Source organism: Misgurnus anguillicaudatus, chromosome 25 (assembly GCF_027580225.2).
Source record: "Misgurnus anguillicaudatus chromosome 25, ASM2758022v2, whole genome shotgun sequence".
Lineage (NCBI taxonomy): Eukaryota > Metazoa > Chordata > Actinopteri > Cypriniformes > Cobitidae > Misgurnus > Misgurnus anguillicaudatus.
In genome coordinates, this window is record NC_073361.2 from 29,964,620 (window position 1) to 29,985,250 (window position 20,631).

At 33.8% G+C, this 20,631-nt stretch overlaps 1 protein-coding gene across 2 annotated transcripts in view; it reads right to left on the reverse strand.

The window, feature by feature from the left end:
* Positions 1–420: 420 nt before the first annotated feature.
* Positions 421–20,631, reverse strand: part of fmnl1b (formin-like 1b) — a 31,598-nt gene continuing 11,387 nt past the window's right edge. Inside the window, exons 3-27 of one of the 2 annotated variants that reach the window (XM_055182199.2) lie at positions 19,735–19,815; positions 19,550–19,623; positions 19,368–19,451; positions 13,082–13,204; positions 12,761–12,848; positions 12,603–12,679; positions 12,388–12,481; positions 10,054–10,128; positions 9,507–9,617; positions 8,611–8,760; positions 8,412–8,513; positions 8,096–8,330; positions 7,278–7,439; positions 7,054–7,178; positions 5,680–5,882; positions 5,363–5,597; positions 5,156–5,224; positions 4,986–5,066; positions 3,282–3,411; positions 2,859–3,022; positions 2,220–2,321; positions 1,992–2,099; positions 1,591–1,705; positions 1,204–1,319; positions 421–938 (exon numbers count right to left, since the gene is read on the reverse strand). In XM_055182199.2, the coding sequence (XP_055038174.2) occupies positions 1,228–1,319; positions 1,591–1,705; positions 1,992–2,099; positions 2,220–2,321; positions 2,859–3,022; positions 3,282–3,411; positions 4,986–5,066; positions 5,156–5,224; positions 5,363–5,597; positions 5,680–5,882; positions 7,054–7,178; positions 7,278–7,439; positions 8,096–8,330; positions 8,412–8,513; positions 8,611–8,760; positions 9,507–9,617; positions 10,054–10,128; positions 12,388–12,481; positions 12,603–12,679; positions 12,761–12,848; positions 13,082–13,204; positions 19,368–19,451; positions 19,550–19,623; positions 19,735–19,815 (2,880 nt within the window). In that variant the 3' untranslated portion in view covers positions 421–938; positions 1,204–1,227. The remainder of the gene's footprint in view (positions 939–1,203; positions 1,320–1,590; positions 1,706–1,991; positions 2,100–2,219; positions 2,322–2,858; positions 3,023–3,281; positions 3,412–4,985; positions 5,067–5,155; positions 5,225–5,362; positions 5,598–5,679; positions 5,883–7,053; positions 7,179–7,277; positions 7,440–8,095; positions 8,331–8,411; positions 8,514–8,610; positions 8,761–9,506; positions 9,618–10,053; positions 10,129–12,387; positions 12,482–12,602; positions 12,680–12,760; positions 12,849–13,081; positions 13,205–19,367; positions 19,452–19,549; positions 19,624–19,734; positions 19,816–20,631) is intronic. The other variant, XM_055182198.2, reaches the window with a different exon arrangement.

Consider the following 20,631-nt stretch of genomic DNA (forward strand, 5'->3'; position numbering starts at 1 on the left):
ATACGGTGACCTCAACATATCCTGACTAAGGCTGCATAACGATTAATCGCAACCAATCGTTTGAAAAGGTTTTTGTTTACATCATATATGTGTGTGTACTGTGCATAATAATTATGTAAAAATAAATACACATGCATGTATAATTTTAAGAAAAAAAATTATATAAGTATAAATATATCTATATAAACATAAAAATAAATATACACATGTAAATATTTCTTAAACGTATACATGCATGTGTGTGTATTTATTATATATACAGAATTATTATACAGAGTACACACACATACAGTATATGATGTAAACAAAAGCTTTTATTCTGCAAACGATTAGTTGCGATTAGGGATGCATAATGATTAATCGCGATTAATCTATAGCAGAATAAAAGTTTTTGTTTACATCATATGTGTGTGAACTGTGTATAATAAATTTGTATAGATAAATGCACACACATGCATGTATGTATATATTTAAGAAATGTTTACATGTGTATGTACATTTATATATGAATGTATAATTTTTATTATATATAAATATATATTTTTCTTAAAATGATACATGCATGTGTGCATATTTATATATACATAATTATTACACACAGTTCACACACATATATGATACAAAAACAAAAACTTTTATTCTGCTATAGATTAATTGCGATTAATCGTTATGCATCCCTAGTTGTGATTAATCGCCATGCAGCCTTAATCCTGGCACATCCCTACAAACTGCTACATTTTACATAAATAGTAAACTGTTCTTAATTTAGAGTTTATTTAAATATGAAAGTTGAAATAATTGTAAACTGTTTTTGGCTTCATTTTTTCTTCATGGAGTTCACAGGGAGATATCCGAGGACACGGTAAGATGCTGAGCCGGTTTCCATTTGGCGCTTCGCCTGGCTCCGTCTGCTCTGATATATGGCTGATTTCTCAAATCTACACACACACACACACACACACACACACACACACACACACACACACACACACACACACACACACACACACAGAGTCAGAATCTCCTCTTGATATAGAGACACGAGAAATATTTTCTGCTTTTCAACACTCTACATAATTTACAAGCAGCAAAGTACAAATTTAAAACACGAAGGGCATCGAAACCGATTTAACTTGCAGAACGTTAGAGCAGAAAAAGCAGATTTGCAGATGGAGATGACAGGATAGAAAAAGAGAGAGATACCTTCAGCGACAGATAAAGAGAAAGTTATACAGAAGTCGCTTCGCTGAAAGTAGAATCACAGAGCAGACGAGAAGAGCGTTTCCCTGAACGCGCCACAAATGGCACAACATGCAGAGCTAAGAAGAAAAGCAGACAGAGATCAGGAAATAATTCAAGATGACAAATCTGATCGGAATACACAAACATCCCCACAATATAAAACAATACACCATCGTGTGTACAAGGGCATGCACTGCCCTAAAGATTCATTATTATTTAAATCTATACATTAAAAAAAGTATTAAACCAATTTTTTTTGGCACGTACAGTATTTTGGTACACTAATCCTAATCTTGCATACTGTTTGGGAAGGGTAGCATGCAAACATACAGTGCACCCTATACTAACCTGTGATGATGTCCTCAATGGCTCCATCTTTGCCCTCTCGTAGAAGCGGTGACATCTGCCTGCGTTTCAGCTCTGAGATCAGATCCATCTGCGGTAACCGTGGCAACATGGGCACCTGATTACATGAACAGAGCATCGTTTCTACTTAACTTCCTGTGTTCTTTGTAGTTTAGTTGGTGTTAAGTCTTGCGTTAAGCAGTGCAAAGGTTATGCACAGCAAAATCACCAGTGTTAAATCTACACTGCTAGTGTTTATATGGGTACCACCAGACCTGGTGTTACCCATATATACACCATGAGAGTACATTTAACACTGGTGATTTTGCTGTGTGGGTTTGTATAAAATTTTTCAGTTTTTTGTGTAAAGCATAAATGTTAAAGTAATGTCTTTCACTTTCTACCTTATGATTCATAGATATGCTGATAGGAGTGTCAGATTTGGGTAAGTCTGTACTGTGGTCATTTTCTGAGATGTTCTTCTTTCTCTGCATGTTTTCTTGCTCGGCCAACTACATAAAGAAAAAGATAAAATATATAGGCTGACATTGTAAATAAGAACCCATTTTAGGTTTGTGCATCTTATATTTCTAATAATTAGTCTGATGTACAGTATGCTAATATCATATTACCTTATAGGCTTTGATGAACCTTGCAAAAACTGGGAAGAAGGCGGATGGGGGTGTGGTTTTGGGATTCTCTCCGAAATATTCAACAACCGAGTGATAGACTTCCTACAGAGAGATGGACAGTATATCAGTATATTCAGTAACAGTATATCAAGTCAATTGCTTCTAATTTTAAAGGGGACATATCATGAAAATCAGACTTATTCCATGTTTAAGTGCTATAATTGGGTCCCCATTGCATTTATTAACCTAGAAAATGTGAAAATGATCAACCCAGTAACTTAGTTTTGGTAAACCATTCTCTGCAAACTGAAAAAAATAGGTCATTAAAATTTGGCTCCCCTTGTGATGTCAGAGGGGGACAACACCGCCCCCCAATCTGCACCCTCCCACCACGGCACTGCCATTTAGTGCAGCTCATTTGCATTTAAAAAGAGACACCGAAAAAACACATTTTTGCTCACACCTACAAAGTGGCAATTTTAACATGTTATAATAAATTATCTATATGGTATGGCTAACTTCACATGCGTACTCTGGGGACACCAACATTTATTTGACATCTTAAAAAAAGTCTTGTGAAATGTCCCCTTTAATGTAAAGCGTTATAGTGATGTGATACAGAAGTATATTTATGGTCACCTGTGAAGTTTTGCCGTCTTGGACCACACTGTCCAGCAGGTCGCTGTTTTTGGTCAGGAAGTCGGTGAGGACAACATTGTCTTTCTGTTGGTTGAACTCTTTTCGGACCATCTCCATTCCCTTCTCAAGCGAGCGCACGTCTGCTACGATGCTTTCCAGAGACACTGAGAGACCGACTCAGGTTAGTTTACATGTTTGAGATTTTGTCTTAGATTCACAGAGCCAAAGCTCAAACAATACTTTTTAATTGAGTTGCAAATAAGTGCTTTGCCCAATGGGAACAGTCAGTGGTGGAAAAATCTTGAGTTTTGAACCAATAACCCCTTGGTAGTCTACATATAAGTTCAGTCTATGACTAAAATTAAAGAGAGAACTAGTCAAGCATGTTTTAGTAAATGAGTTTGTGAATGAGCTTAAACTTACCCAGTGCAGCTTTATCCAGAAACTGTAGCTCAGTGTGAAAGTTTTGGAGATGTGGATATTTCTCTTGTATGATGGCGACGATGAAGTGAAGTAGCGTCTGTTTTCGATCGGTGGATTTTGTGTCCAGAAGCTGAGAGTGAAAATTTATGTTAATGCCTTTTTATATAACAACAAATATGACCCTGGACCACAAAATCAGTCTTAAGTAGCACAGGTATGTTTGTAGCAATAGCCAACAATACATTGTATGGGTCAATAGTATAGATGTTTTAATGCCAAAAATTGTTAGGATATTAAGTAAAGATCATGTTTCATGAACGTATTTTGTACATTTCCTTTCGTAAATGGGTGATTCTCACGAAAACTTGGTTTTAAACATGTCAAGCATGAAAATGTAAAAATTGCTTAAATTTACTTTTTTTCCCACCAGACATTGAAAAACAAAGTCTAGAGTAAATGGGATCATTAATTAAAAAACTTTTACTTATCATTTAACACTTTTTGTAACATAATTAAAAAAATTAGTCCTAAAAAATCTCATTACCGCAACAGTCAGGAAACATCAACACTGACATATTTTCAAAATGACATGACAAACCTGAAAGAACATAATTTGGAGATTCTGCACATGCATTTAAAATCAAAGTATTATGCTTCTATTAATTAAATTAACATTTAATAAGCATCTGTTGCGGTAATGATAATCAAAATGTCGTGTAAGCATTCTGACAAGACACTATTTCAAATTAACTGTAAAAAAATGATCTTTCCTGGTAGCCATCTTGAAGTAACTGGTCCATGTGCTTGGTCACTCAAAATCAAACTTTATTAAAATTCTGTATGTGTGCTTAAACTGTTCTCAAAAAGTGTTGCGGAGGATGAGAACATCAGGCATGGACACATCATTTTCCTAATTTTTCTTCATTATTATTATACATGAATATTCAGTAAATATTTTTTCTGTCATCTAAAGTAGTCTAGCAAAACATCCATTTATTTTTTTTCTTAATATTTTTGTGTTAATTTGATCAAATCACAACATAACGCATGTTCAAACACAGCCGGACACATTGCGGTAATGAGAATTTCAGCAGAAAATGAGATAAAATTTACAATTATAAATTCTTATGTTGAAATCACACATTGTGCAAGGTAGAACACAGTATTGTGTTAATTCTGATGCTTTTTAATGTTACTATATTACACATTTTAAAGCTAAAATCATTAGTGCCGTGGTGTTTCAATGGTTTCGTGAGAATCACCCAAATATATAAAAATGTATTTATCATTAGTAATGTGTGTGGCTAAGGACTTCATTTGGACAACTTGAAAGATGATTTTCTCAATATTTTGCACCCTCAGTTTCCAGATTTTCTCAGCCAAATATTGTCCTATCCTAACAAACCATACATCAGTGGTAAGCTTATTTATTCAGCTTTCATGATGTATAAATCCTAATTTAAAAAAAATATGATGTGGTTTTGTGGTTTAGGGTCACATATGTAAAATTGCAGAAATTATATCAAGACTAACTTTACACATTGTCTACTTAAAATTCTATAAAACACAATGTGTGCACTATAAAATATTTTGGAGCATGATTTTGGGGATCTATAGTCGTACCTATCAATGCCGATAATCAATTAATTGGTCAGTCACTAACACAACACTCATCGATATGATATAAAATGGTCTCTCTCTCACCAGGTCAAGACTTTGGAGTCGAAACCCATAGGCCGAGCCTCGTTTCCCACTGTTCATGTAATTCCCAAATGCAAGAATGATCTAGAAAAATGTTTTTATTTTTTTTAATTAGTATACATCATAAGACTTACTAATTTAATATGAATTGCATGAATGTTGATTCTCTTTACCTCCAAAATCTTCTTGAGTTTGCTGGAGGACTTGATTGACATTGACGCAGCGATTATTGCATTCAATTGCTGTAATATATTTGAAAATGAAAGAGGTGATGAAAATGAAAAAGAGAAGACAAAGTTAGAGTAAGATTCAAGAGTCAGTTTTTGCAGAAATTGTATTCATTGTGAACTGATGGAGGTTTATCAAGTGACCGTACTGACCGGCTGTAAAAGTTGGATGCTCTCGCTGAAATTGCCCATAAATGTCAAAGTGCTGATTCTCTGTGACAGATGTGGGATTTTATTAAAAGCCACCATGAATCTGTCTTCCTCCGACAGCTCCGCCAGTGGCCGTCCCTCACGTTCAAAATTCTGAATCATCTTCAACTCATAATCAGATGGGATGAAACGCTCCAACTGCTCCAGAAAATCTGAGTTTAACAAATTAAGATTACACCTGCAGAGAGAGAGAGAATTAGAGAAGTAAAAAATTATATATGGACATGATATATTGAGAGATGCTAGATTCTGGAGCATACGTTTTAATGGCATCACAGATCTGAGCGCCGCTCATGCCTCCTCTCCGCAGTGTGATGGCGAGATTTTTGGCCCTGTTGGGCTCCAGTATTGAGATTTTACTCAATGCTTTTTGTGCCACTTTTATTTTTATAGTTCCAACATCAACAGGGGCGGACTGAGCTTTGGTCTTGAACATCTCCTCAAAAACTTCCATGTTTAGTTCCTGCAGAGAGAGCAGAAGGGTTTCGTGTCAACCGCATACATTATGGTGATGTATGATGAGCTAAAAACAAAAGACTTTCATTCCGAAAATACAGTGACAGTCGCTTACTGGGTTGCAAATATTATCACGTTAAGCTTTCAGGGCACACAGAGACTCAAACTTTCTTAAATCTGATGACTTTTTTATTTTACTGTAGACGTTTATAGACTCAAAATTATAAGCATTTAAATCTATTTATACTTACACTGCAAAAGGTTGTGGGTTCTAACACATATTGATAATAATGTATACCATGTAATGCACTTTAAATCGCTTTGGATATAAGCGTTCACCAAATGCATAAATGTAAATGTACACTCTTAAAAAAATAAAGAGGGGTACAAAAGGTTCTTTACAGCAATGCCAAAAACCATTTTGGTTCCCTAAATAACCAGTCATAGGTTCTTAAAAGAATCACTTATTTATCATCTACTACAAGTGTTTATCTTATTAAATGTTTATGGCGTATACAGTATATTGTTGTACTATTATTTATTATTATCTTTAGTATTTTATTAATTCATATCTATTATTATTATCATTACTTAAAAAGCTTTGCTTAAAAGCTTTGCTTAAAAAGTCTTATACACTTGTACTGTCTGTGGATGTATGCCAAAAAATTCAAACTTTGAACTTCAAGAAGATTTGTAGAAACTCAAATATGAGATCAGTATGCTAGTCCGATGCAGTAGGGTTTCCCAAACTGGGCTTTGCGTGCCCCTGGTGGTCCATGAAGGAATTGCAGGGGTTCGTGAGTTGATTTAATTGCAAATATAAAACATTTACTAACAAAAATAATATATTTTATGTTTAATTTTTTCATTATTTATCACTACAATATATCAGAAAACTAAGAACTCATGCAAAAAGGACAGATATGTTTAATAACAGGTAAAAATGTGTTATTACATTATTTAAACATTTACTTAAAAATGTAGAGGGGTTCTTCAAGTAAAGAGAGATCAAGAGAGTTAAGCTGACAAAAGTTTGAAAACCCCTTTGCCATACAGTTTATATTATCCTACCTACCTGTGTGTCTGCATCCCCCAACACTTTCACCCGTTTCATGTTACCATTCATCCTACTTATCATGTTTCTATGAGCCCTGTTAAAAACCCACCCAAACACTCACCCCGAGAACACTTTCATCATCCAGTTCAGTGAAGACGGTACCAGCCACCTGTTCTGCCATTAAAGCCTGCCAGTTCAGCAGAGGCATACGATACTTGGTGTGGATCGGCTTCTTACCTTTAACACCTTAAACACACACACACACACAGGGAAATATTTCAACATACAGCTTTAAAATTTGAAAATCAAAATTTAATATTTTATATAAATCTTTCTTGCTTTCACCTGTCACTACTGTACTTGCCCTTCCAGGTAACGGTGAAGAGGGCGGAGCAGTACTCATAGGGGGTGGAGGAGGAGGAGGCGGAGGAGGGGCGTTAACGACTGGAAGTGGAGGGGCTGGAGGCGGAGCTTGAGGTGAGGAGGTGTTTCCTGTAGAAGTCTTATCTACAAATGAAAAGACAAAATGCAACGTCATACCATGCTATATTATTTGTCCACTGAATATATAATAAAATAAATCAACATATATTTAATAGGACTAAAAGATGAATAAAAGATTAATCGTGAAGAATCGCATACAAAATACGTTTTTTTTTGCATAATATATGCACTGTGTGTAATTATTTTGTATAGGCCTATGTTAAAGGCGGAGTCCACGATGTTTGAAAAACGCGTTGGAAAAGGAGACGGGCCGACTACCAAAACACACTTATAGCCAATCAAATCAAATCAAATGCCGGGTTGCGTATGTGTGGGGCGGGTCTATCAACAGAAGGTCCAGATTCTATTGGGGTAGGGGCGTGTTTGTTTAGGTGATTTCAAATATCAACATTGCCTTTCAAACATCATGGACTCCGCCTTTAATACACACTCATGCATGTATGTATTAAAGAAAAAATGTCATTTATTTATTTAAATTATGCATAATATATATTATTTTGTGTGTGATTAATTGCAATGAATATTTTGACAGCCACAATACAATACAATACAATACAATACAATACAATACAATACAATACAATACAATACAATACAATACAATACAATACAATACAATACAATACAATACAATACAATACAATTATTTGGAGCCTCACCAGTAGTGTTTGTGGCAGCTATGATTTGTAAATCCAGAGAGCCGGAGTCGGATCTCTCCATGCGGATCAGACCTCGATCCACGAGAATCTGAACCATGTTCTCCAGTTCATTTAAACTTTTGGCAGAGCTCTGTCTTTCTCGCTCTCTCTCCTTTTCTTTCTCAATCTCTATCTCTCTTTCTTTCTCCCTTTGCTGGAGCTGGGAGATCTGAGCGCACGCTCCCTTTAGACTTTCCTAAACACACACACAAAAGATGAGCTTCACATGTTAAAAATGCATAAAATCAAGAGCGTGTCATTTTTTAAACAGCGTTACCTTTAGAAGTTCGACTTCTTTGGCGCTCTGTATGAGTTGTTTCTCAAGTTCAGATGTCTTCTTCTCTGCTTCATTTTCACACTCTTGTAGTCTCAAATTTAACTGTCAGACACACACACATAGAGAAGAAATGTATAAAATATAAGTTTGAGTAATTTCATATGTATGTGATGTATATGTGAGTGTTGGGTGTGCCTACCTGTGTGTTTTCCTCCTGAAGCTCTTCTAGATGTTCCATTATTGTGTTTTTGGCCTCTACGTCTTCTAACATCGCTCCAATATCGAACAAATTATCAAGATATGCTTGAATTTGTAGCTGTAATCTCTCGCTTTCAGTAGCATTTAACCTCTATATATACACACACACATATACATAAACAGACAGAAGTATGAAACAGAGGTGGTATGGTTATATGTCAGAAAATTGGCCCCTATCTGTCATCAGCGCAATACTCTTTATGTACATTTTATGTACATTTGTTACCAGTATGCACCTTTAAGATACTAATATGCACTCTTTAATACCAAAATGTACTTTGGATATGTAACCCTGTACCACAAAACCATTCATAGGGGTTCATTTTTTGAAATTGAGATTTATACATCATCAGAAAGCTGAAAGCTTTTCATTAATATATGTTATGATAGGACACTATTTGGCCGAGATTGAAAATCTGTAATCTGAGGGTGCAAAAAGTCAAAATATTGGTCCTTAACATTACTTATTATAATGATAAATATATTTAGATATAAAAATTTACAGAAAAAAAAATTATTACGGAAAATTTCTGTAATTTAATTTTTCCGTTTTTTACAGATTTTTTCTACTTATTTAAGTAGGAAATTTACAAAATATATTCATGAAACATGACCTTTACTTAATTATTTTTGGCATAAAAAATCATTAATAATTTAGAGTCAAACAATGTATTGTTGGCTTTTGCCACAAATATACCCATGCGACTTATGTTTTTGTGGTCCAGGGTCACACTTTAGGTGCACTTTTTGAAAGGATACTGCCCCAGTGAGAACTAGGGAGCATTTTTTTTGACAGTGTATGTATTTATTTTAATTTTGTTTACATAAATTGCTTACCTCTAGACAACTGTCTAATCCTAGTTGTGTAAACTCATACTGCAAATACACCCTGAAGTTCATGTTGTCTACAGAGTGCACTATGATGTTGATAAACTGCATACATGCCACCTAGTGGAGAAATGTACAATTTAATTTAAAAACAATAGATAAAAAAATTACAGCATTTTTTAAGCAGTTTAGTCTAAGTCAAATATAATAATATGGAATAATATCTATGTTTGTACAAACAAACACTCTTAAAGGCGGGGTGCATGATCTCTGAAAGCCAATGTTGATATTTGAAATCACCTAAACAAACACGCCCCTATCCCAATAGAATATGGACCTTCTTTTGATAGAACCACCCCACACATGCGCAACCCAGGCAATGATGTTGGTTAGTAGACACGCTACTTGATTGGCTACAAGTGTGTTTTGGTACTCGGCCCGATTCCCTTTTCCAAAGTGTTTTTCAAAAATCATGCACCCCGCCTTTAAGAACTTATTGTGCAACAGAAAACGCAAAGAAATATAAGAAAACTATATAAAGTTTGAAAGTTCTCACCATAAAATCAATGTTGCTTTCTTCATTTTTTAAATAATCCATCAGTTTTTCAAATCGAGTCTTTTCTCCACACACCTGATTTTATATACACACATACACAACAATTTTACACTTAAACAGAAATTATAAGATAGTAATTTTTATTATTTGACAATCAAAATACTTGGCTGTTGTCTTTTATTTGTCTTGATAATGCAGTTTATTAGTTTGCTATACAGGAAAGCAGTTTCACTTTCATATAAAGAATGCTTATGCAAATACAAAGAACTGACAAACACTACAAGGAGATAATGGGAAACACCTAGAAGATCAAATCTGTATTTGTTCTGGTTTTAAGTAACTCTTGCTCGCTTTAGGATAAGAACGCCTGGTATTCCAGAAATGCATCTAAATCTTTACAAATCTCTATTCTAATTCTAATCTCTGTGAGGCATGGACAAAAACACAAATACTTTTCGAGCTTAGGTGTGAATGTACGTCTGCAGACATGTATTTCTGCCAAAACACACGTGTATGGATATAATCAGATCATATAATCATGGATTACGTGTCAGACGTTTGAAAATGTTAACTTGTTTACACTGAGACTACACGTCAGAAGTTGTCAGAGATGCAGTAAACTGCAAAAAATTATTTTCATGAAAAAAGTCTTAGTATTTTTGTCTTGTTTTCAGTAAAAAATATCTAAACATTCTTAAATGAAGATGCTTTTTCTTGATGAGGAAAATGACCCAAGAAAATAAGTCTAGTCTTTAAACCAAAAATATCAAATTTAAGTGATTTTGTGCATAAAACAAGCAAAAAAATCTGCCAATGGGGTAAGCAATAAAATCTTGCATTTTTCTTAAACACTAAATTGAAGAAAAAATCAATAAAAATGTTCTCACCCTATTGGCAGATTTTATGCTTGTTTTATGTACAAAATCACTGAAATGTGATATTTTTGCTCTAAAAACTAGACTTATTTTCTTGGGTTGTTTTGTTCATCAAGAAAAAGCATCTTAATTTAAGAATTTTTAGATATTTTTACTGAAAACAAGCCCAAAATACTAAGATTTTTTTTTATTAAATAATTTTTTACTGTGTAGGGGTCACATTTGATTTTTTTAAAGCACTTCCAGCTTTGTCAGCGTGATTCAAATAAGAGGAATTTGGTTTTAAATGTTTTTATATTTGGATTTGAACTCTGTGTGGTGTCTGATCTGTCTCAAAGGTCAGAGAGTAGACGGGTGATTCTCACGAAACCATTGAAACACCACGGCACTAATGATTTTAGCTTTAAAATGTGTAATATAGTAACATTAAAAAGCATCAGAATTAACACAATACTGTGTTCTACCTTGCACAATGTGCGATTTCAACATAAGAATTTATAATTGGAAATGTTATCTCATTTTTTGCTGAAATTCTCATTACCGCAATGTGTCCGGCTGTGTTTGAACATGCGTTATGTTGTAATTTAATCAAATTAACACAAAAAGATTAAGAAAAAAAATAAATGGATGTTTTGCTAGACTACTTTAGATGACAGAAAAAATATTTACTGAATATTCATGTATAATAATAATGAAGAAAAATTAGGAAAATATTGTGTCCATGCCTGATGTTCTCATCCTCCGCAACACTTTTTGAGAACAGTTTAAGCACACATACAGAATTTTAATAAAGTTTGATTTTGAGTGACCAAGCACTTAGACCAGTTACTTCAAGATGGCTACCAGGTAAGATCATTTTTTTACAGTTAATTTGAAATATTGTCTTGTCAGAATGCTTACACGACTTTTTGATTATCATTACCGCAACAGATGCTTATTAAATGTTAATTTAATTTATAGAAGCATAATACTTTGATTTTAAATGCATGTGCAGAATCTCCAAATTATGTTCTTTCAGGTTTGTCATGTCTATTTTGAAAATATGTCAGTGTTGATGTTTTCTGACTGTTGCGGTAATGAGATTTTTCAGGACTAATTTTTAAAATTATGTTACAAAAAGTGTTAAATGATAAGTAAAAGTTTTAAAATTAATGTTCCCATTTACTCCAGACTTTGTTTTTCAATGTCTGGTGGGAAAAAAAGTAAATTTAAGCAATTTTTACATTTTCATACTTGACATTTTTCTGAAAATCACCCAGACAGTGATCAAGACATTCAGAGATACAAACAGGGATAAAAAGTAAAAGTGAAAGGATGGGACCGGAGCTTTATTGATCCCTAACAGTGGATTTTCTTGTTAAACTGGCAGATGCATACAAAAAAATAAATGAACACAAACATGGCAAAGTCAGTTAAAAAAGTGAGTGATATCGATATAGAGATGGTTGACATTTCTTACCTCTTTGAAATTATTAAAGGCTGCAATAATCATTTCATGTCCTCCTCGAACCAGACACACAGCTGCAAGAAGCTCCAGAACCAGAGCTTTAGTCCTGTATCACACACAAACATACACATATTCATACAGTGTATGCACACACACACACACACACACACACACACACACACACACACACACACACACACACACACATAAACACACTTGTCTCTTACCTGGCACTCTTGTTGTTGAGACTGAGAGTGATTTCATTGACACAGCTGGGATGAGCCATCACCTGATTAAACCCTAACTAATAGAGACACACCAAAAGAATCCATTAGTCAAGAGATGAGATGAGACGAGACGTGATTGAGACTGTAGTGTCGTGTACCTGATAATTCATGATGGCACGCAGACACATGATGCACAAGTGAAGATGATTCTTCTGACTGAGCAGACGAGAGTAACGCAAAGCTTTCCTGTTAAAACACATCAGTAAACAAATATCATCCATGTTACAAAAACATTTAGGAAGGGATAAATCAACACAATCTCATGGCAGTTTGTACGTAATTTAATTCATACGATTTTGTATGAACAACTTTGTACGTCGTTTTCACATCAGCTGATCCTGATTATGTTTGTTTAACACAAAAAGGTTCTTGTTGTTGATGAGGAATTAATCCATCAGATCTGTGTACCAATGACTGACCTTGAAGTGAAGGGGCGTCCTGAGCGCGGGGAATTGTGGGTAGGGGAGTTTGTTGCACTTGCAGTCAGATCTTCCACCGATTTCTCATCAAAACTTCCACTATCAGAGCTGTCCATGTCATATCTGGGAAAACATATTTTACAGACAAAGACTTTTGTGGGTATTCTCACAAACAGTAACCACTGGATAAACAATTTACTGTTTTTGAAGAGTGCAGCAAGTGTCAAACTGTTGATTTTATCAAAATAAACATATCCCGAAAAGGACTTGGTCCCAAACTTAAATGCATGTTTGAGCTTCCTTAATTTAAAAGCATCTTGCATTGACATATCTTAACATATATCAGTGCCATTGTTTTGTCACAGGATGAACACCAGTAATGTTTTTTTGTAAGGTCCCATTCGGCAAAAAATGATATTTTGCAATAAAATTTTTATTATATATTATTATTAATATATTTCAAAATATACAAAAAAAAGTTCACCAATATATGTTACCAATATAATATATTTTTTGTATATTTTTAAATATATTTTAAAATAAATATATTTTAAAGCATTTATACTCATGTCGCATTGGAAAAAAACGTTGTATGTTACAACCTGTAAACATTACAGATTTAAAAAAATACAATTAAATATATTTTCAACAGCATAACTTATTATTTTATACATATTTATACATTTTATACACATTTTTATATTTTGGCCAGGAAATTTTTTTTTTGCCCTAAGGTTAAAATTAGAAATGTATTTGTTGCCTCTGAAATATATCTTAATGAAGGTTAAAACTAAATATTTTCAAATTCAAGATTATATTTAATTAAGCTAATTAAAACGTTCTACTGTATTTTTCTAATTTATTTAGCATATCTAAAACATATTTTGGACAGAGACAGGGATATTACAGGTTTATGTTTCACAGGTGAAAAAGTAGTACACTTCCATACACTCAAAAAAATGATACTTTAAACGAACACAATTTTATTGTGGACAGTGGTTCCACACAACCCAGTTAATTTATTTTAACATTTAAGGGTTGTTTTCAGTCAATGCCAAACTCTTTTGTTGCAGCAACACAATTGAATAATAAATAACTAATGTGAAGTGGTAATGTTCAACAAAATTATCTTAGTTACTTATCCATAACTTAAGATTGTTACGTTTTCTGAACATGTGTTTAATTTGTTCAAACGAATCAAATATTTTTTGCTTGTCCAACTCAAGAGTAGTTTATTCATACAACTCAATTACATTGTGGACAGTGGTTCCATCCAATTACTTTTAGTTACTTTAACACAACAATGTCTATTTCAAGTACATCACACACAAAAATATACTTTTTGTAATAAACTCTATAGCATTCATTTTATTCAAAAAAGAATCTAATACACCAGTTCTTCAAGCCATGTTTATTGCACTTAAACTACAGATACCGTAAAGGATATACCAACAAATGAGATGGACTCATCAACTTGAAAAGCTTGCAAAGTTTTTAAGGACTTTGGATATTACAATGTAACCTTATAACAACATTACAATTTTTTTTACAGTTACTGACAAATGAAATGCACGAAAACTCCATTTCAAAAACAGGGCATTTACATATGAAATATTACAACATTCCTTCCTCAAAACATCTGCAAAAGGCTTGGTCTTCAGCGTCTGAACTTTATGAGATAGTTACTTCCCATCTAGCTCCAGAAACAACAACTGCAATACTTCAAAAGTGTACCTGAATTCAGGAAAGTAGCTCAAGTTCAGTGCATATATCAGTCCCATCAGCATGGTTGTCGCATACACAATGTTGTTGAGGTCCAAGAACTCTTAATCCCTTCAATAACACTCCAACATCTGCTGGGCTGTCTTCGATGTCTGAACCATACATTTTTACAACAAGGACTCCCATCACCATCTTCTGGATCGCCTCCTGGGTACTGGGTGCATCTGTATCCTGCAGGTGAGCATGACAATGATACAATTATTTTATGTTTATTAATAAGTTCAGAAAATCTCTTATTTACCATTTAATGTTATTCAAAACCACATCACTTGATTCTGTAAAACTGAAGTATTTTAAGAACGGTCTCATTCCATAATGTACAACAGCCAAAAAGTCAAAGAGGGCAAGTATTGTTTGCTTACCAACATTATTATACCTTGTTTTCTGCATTAGAAAGAAACTCGTAGGTTTGAAATACCATGGAGATGAGATAAAATAAAAAGTTATCCCAGGTGAAAAGTACGCGTCCATAATGTACTTAAAGTGCTCTATTTTCATGCACTAATTTTGTACATAATATACTAAAAATTCTTCTTTTGTACTTCTTAAGATAACCGTAAGAACATCTTGTACATTGTTCACAATGTCAGTCTAAATTAGATTTCAGGGCATATCGGATTTGACAAACTCATTGTCCATATTGTGGATCACAACCGTTCTGTGCGTCCTGTAGCGTTCTGACATTTTCTGGATTATCTACAATGTTTCTATGGCAATGACGTTGCACTGGCACGACAATCTGCCTCAACATCTGACGTGTTTATGTTTTACGTGACGCAACAGCATGACATAACCGAAAAGCTACACAAATGCGATCAGAGCGGTCAGACTGACTTGGATTTACAGAAATGCGATTTGAAAAAGATTTTAAACCACCCATGGATGTAGCCCGAAACAGATTTGAAAAAACACTGATTTCATGTGGTTTTTGGCCGTTCACACTTTCTAAATGTGACTGGATTCAAATATGCACCAAAACAGCACAAATAAGTACACTTAGATAATCTTAAGAACATCTTAAAAAGTACTAAATAATAATTTTTAGTATATCAAGTATAAATTAGTTTAAAAATAGAGCACTGTAAGTGCATTATGGAAGTGTACTACTTTTTCACCTGGGATACCACGACATTTCAATTCCTTGATAATACAGCAAAGTATATATATGCACATATACTTACCAAGTACTCTTTAATTGGACTGGTCAGGTCTTCATTCAGGTAGACAAAGAAAGATCGGAGTCTGATCAATGTTGTCAGTCTAAATATGTAAATATCAAAATTGTATTAATTGTAGCATTCACAATATCAGGTAAACATTTACATTTATTTAGATTATTATGCAAAATACAGCATGTAAGTGGAAAACAACAACAAAAAAGGGACACCTTAAACTGTACCTTTGTTTCTTTTTTACAAGTTCCAGAAACTTTCTAATTCCAATTTCACCAGTGCAAAAATAAGTTTTATTATAAGGTTTTAATGAGTGCAGTTCTTCATACCCGTGTTGTGGAAACCCGCAGTTTTTTAATTCTCGGTCAATTGACGACTCCTCGTTTTGCATAGATCCTTATAAGCTTTGCAGAATATTGATCCATCTTCGCCAAGTATGTAGACACCAATGTGGCTGTTGCGATTCTTTAAAACTCTGCACAAATCTACAAAACACAATAAATTATTGTTACCACAAAGCCAACAAAGTTAAACATAAATGACTCAAAAACTTTTCACTCACCTCTTCCCTTCTGAAAAGAGTAGGCCATCTAGTTTTGAAATCTGCTTTTGAAGGCGATTCCTTGACAACCTCATGTCTCCTGAGTCCTGATAAAAAAAAATGTCCATCAGCATTCATAATGTTTTCACATTGTTCTTTTTAATTTCAGACAGAAGTATTACACTGACTACTTCCAGTGTTTTGGATGTCTCCGTTTGTGGATGGTAAGGGCAGTAGTTGACCTCAGCGTTGCATGTTTTTTTTTATATGGTAAGCAGCACTGGAAATTCCAGCTGGTTTGGGCTTGAGTAAATTTAATTTCACTTAAAAACTAATTGCCAAGTCAGAATCCATGAACTGCATCCTTAAATGTCCTTGTAGATTACATTGTTTTTCTATTTCCTTTGACAGGTCACTCACTGAAGAAGGAATGGCATACTGAAGGATCACCTTTTGTAACTTTTAGCCAGACTGGAGAAGTCATTGTGGTATGACTGTGGAAAACAAGTAAAATTTAGTTAATTCTTTTTTTAAAAAATCAATTGTAAGTATGGTTAAGAAACATTAATTTATAATTGTCCATTTAACAAAATAAAAGCATATTTTACAACATATCCGTGGACTTGTTTTTTCAAAGTCACCATCAAACAAAGCACCAACCAATATAACTCAAGCAATGGATAATCATCAGCTAACTAAAATAGGCACTGACAGACTTTAACATACAATGCAGTTTACCCCAAAAAAGTGTGATATGCTCTAAATAATCTGTTTTAAGAAAACACATCTGGCTTCAGTCATGAACAAAAGCATCACTTGCCTCATCACCATAAAAACTTTTGACCTCTCATAATATTTCAGCAATGGAAACTACACCAGGCTTAAAATCACTCAGTGAAGGCTGGTTGTGTTTTCTGTTTTTGTGTGATATAGAAGTCCCGTTGACATTTGATTGGAAATCACAACCTGATAACATGCAAAATACCGTTTTACTCTTCTTTAAGGGACTGTTTATGTGAGCAAAGTATTCTTTTTCTGATGACACTGCACCGCATGCCATGCACACAAACTACAAGTAAAGTGGGCCTTTGTCGTCATGCAATATTACATCTGTAGCATAATTTCTACTTAAATGAACAAGTAGAGCATACCATGTCTTGAATATATCAATTAGAATATGTACAATGATATCTATGATAACCCCCACAACGCACGTGCAGCAGTCTTTAAATGTTTTAGTAATTTAGATCACAAATTTTACATTTCAACATAACTTTAAGTAAATATTCATTCAGAGTAACAACAAAAAAATAAACTTTAAGAACCCCTTGAGAAAATGCTCTAACTAAACACAGGAAAATACGTTTCAAAAGCACTATTTTCACCAGTAAAACAAGTTCAATGGCTAAAGTTATCACCGGAACACGACGGAAAAATCGAAGTTCAACTCACCACGAACACGTGAAGCAATCCATTCATTTTGAAACGCACAAATCACACAGTTTACAACACTGCTGCTATCATAAAACACTACAAAGGACCCGAAATTGAACAACACGTTTAATACTGTTTAAACACGAGTACATCACGTTTAATACGGTTTAAACACGTCACACGACAGATCGCGTGAAGCACTCCATTACATTTGAAACGCACAAATCACACACTTTACCTCACCGCTGCACAAATGACGTGAAATCATCACCATCAAACACAAACACCATCGACTTCAACATAAAATAAAGTTGCCTCAATAATGTTTTAAGATAGATTGAAGAAAAAACGTATTTTGTTTACTTACCCGAAACACCATCACCTGCGCGCCGTCTTCGTGCGTGGAAGTCGTTAAATGACGTCACATCCGGTATTTGAATCGCAAAAGTAAACCAATTACTTTAGTTTAAAGATAGGTAGTTAGGTAAACCAGAGTGAATAACCAATTGATTTAGCATAACACATTACACTTGTATTTTGTCTTAAAAATAAATGTGTATGTGTTAATGTAACTAAATACATTTGTGTATAATGAACAGTGCTACAAAACCCATTTTTTGAGTGTAGTGTACTTAAAGTGCTTTATTTTCGCACACCAATTTTGCACCTAATATACTAAAAATTAATCTTTAGTACTTCTTAAGATGTTCTTAAAATTATCTAAATTTACTTATTTGTGTTATTTTGAGACACCATGAATATAAACTAAAATGCACTTTAAACATACTATCTCTGTATTAAAAAATGTATTTAGTTAACACTTGTATTAAACTTGAACTCAACTTTCATACAAAGAAGTTTACTACCAGTGGTACCTAAATAAATGTTTAATTTTTTTAAAAGTTTTTGGCACATTTTAGTTCATATTTATGGTGTCTCAAAATAGCACAGTGAATTTTTAGTATATTAAGTACAAAATTAAAGTGCTTTATTTTCGCATAAGTACACTATGGAAGTGTACTACTTTTTCCCCTGGGATGTTTGAGGCCATATTTAGATCTCAAACTTTCTATTGCAGACTTTGGTATCAACCAAATTCCTTTTAACCCTAAAATGCTGGATTGTTTTAACCAATTGTTTGGTCAAATATAAACATTTTCTAGGTGAATTAAACCCAACGCCTGGGCTCGTCCCTTTTTGACCAAACGCTGGGTTAAGATAACCCAGTATTTTTGAGTGTATAACAGGTATGACACACTGTTTAGCACATCTGTTCTTGTCATAATAAGAATTTAAATTCCTTTATTGTGTCTGAGACACTGCTTGTGTATATATGTGTGTATTTCTTTGTACATACGTGACGGCACGTTGAGCAAAAGAGAGGAAATCTACCAGCACGTCTAAGCCCTTATTTTCTTCATTTAAAAACTCCTGAGCCCATCTAAAGAGATGAGAAGGAATTAAACACACATTATTAGCTGTACTTATAAAATCATGTGTGACAAACTAGTTTTTATCTATAACAGATATGTTATTTACCCGATGTGATTGGTGCGCAGGGAGATCTCTAACTCTCTCAGAACCTGTGTGGACTCCTGCACCCGCCTCTTAAACTATGAATTCAAAAGACACAGATAATATTTCTAGTCATATAAGACACGCATACAAGCACACGTCATTTACAGTACATATTTACACAAACTCACAGACGTATGGATTTGTACCTTTCTGCCTCCTCCTTGGTCTAATACAGCCTTCAGTTTCTGAATGTAAGCAGATGGAGGATTCTTCACCTGAAACCGTTCCTGATGAGAGATTTGTACGTTTAAAGCTAATTAGAAAAATGAGCATAACTTTAAATGAGGCATGACCCACTTATAAGTGTCTCACATCAAAAACTGTTTTCCATGAACATAACCACAAAACCAGTCATAAGTCACACGGGTATATTTGAAGAGTTTCGTTGCAAAACGAGATAACCACGGTTTTTTTAATTGGTCAGAAATGTCGTTTTTTGGTTGTGCATTCCAATTAATTTCAATGCAACTGCAGTTGGCTTGTTTTGATTTAAACCTTCATAACTTAAAAAACACAGCTAAGTAGCACCATAAAACAAAATAATAACATGATAACATAACAATAAACATGTTTTGACAAAAATGTTAAAAAATGGATTTATCTCGTTTTGCAACGAAACTCTTCATTTGTAGCAGTAGCCAACAATACATTATATGGGTCAAATGATCTATTTTTCTTTAATGTCAAAAATCATTAGGATTTTAAGTAAAGATCATGTTTCATGAAGATATTTTGTACATTTCCTACCGTAAATATATAAAAAATGTATTTATCATTAGAAGTATGTGTTGCCAAGGACTTCATTTGGACAACTTTAAAGGTGATTTTCTCAATATTTAGATTTTTTTTGCACCCATAGATTTTCAAAATTGTATTGTACCTAACAAACCACACAGCAATTGAAAACTTATTTATTCAAGTATTTTTTTATTGACTCTTTTGACTGATTTTGTGGTCCAGGGTCACATGATACACTGCAAAAAATGACTTTCTTAGTATTTTATGACTTAGTATTAGAATGACTAATCTATTTTAAGTGAATT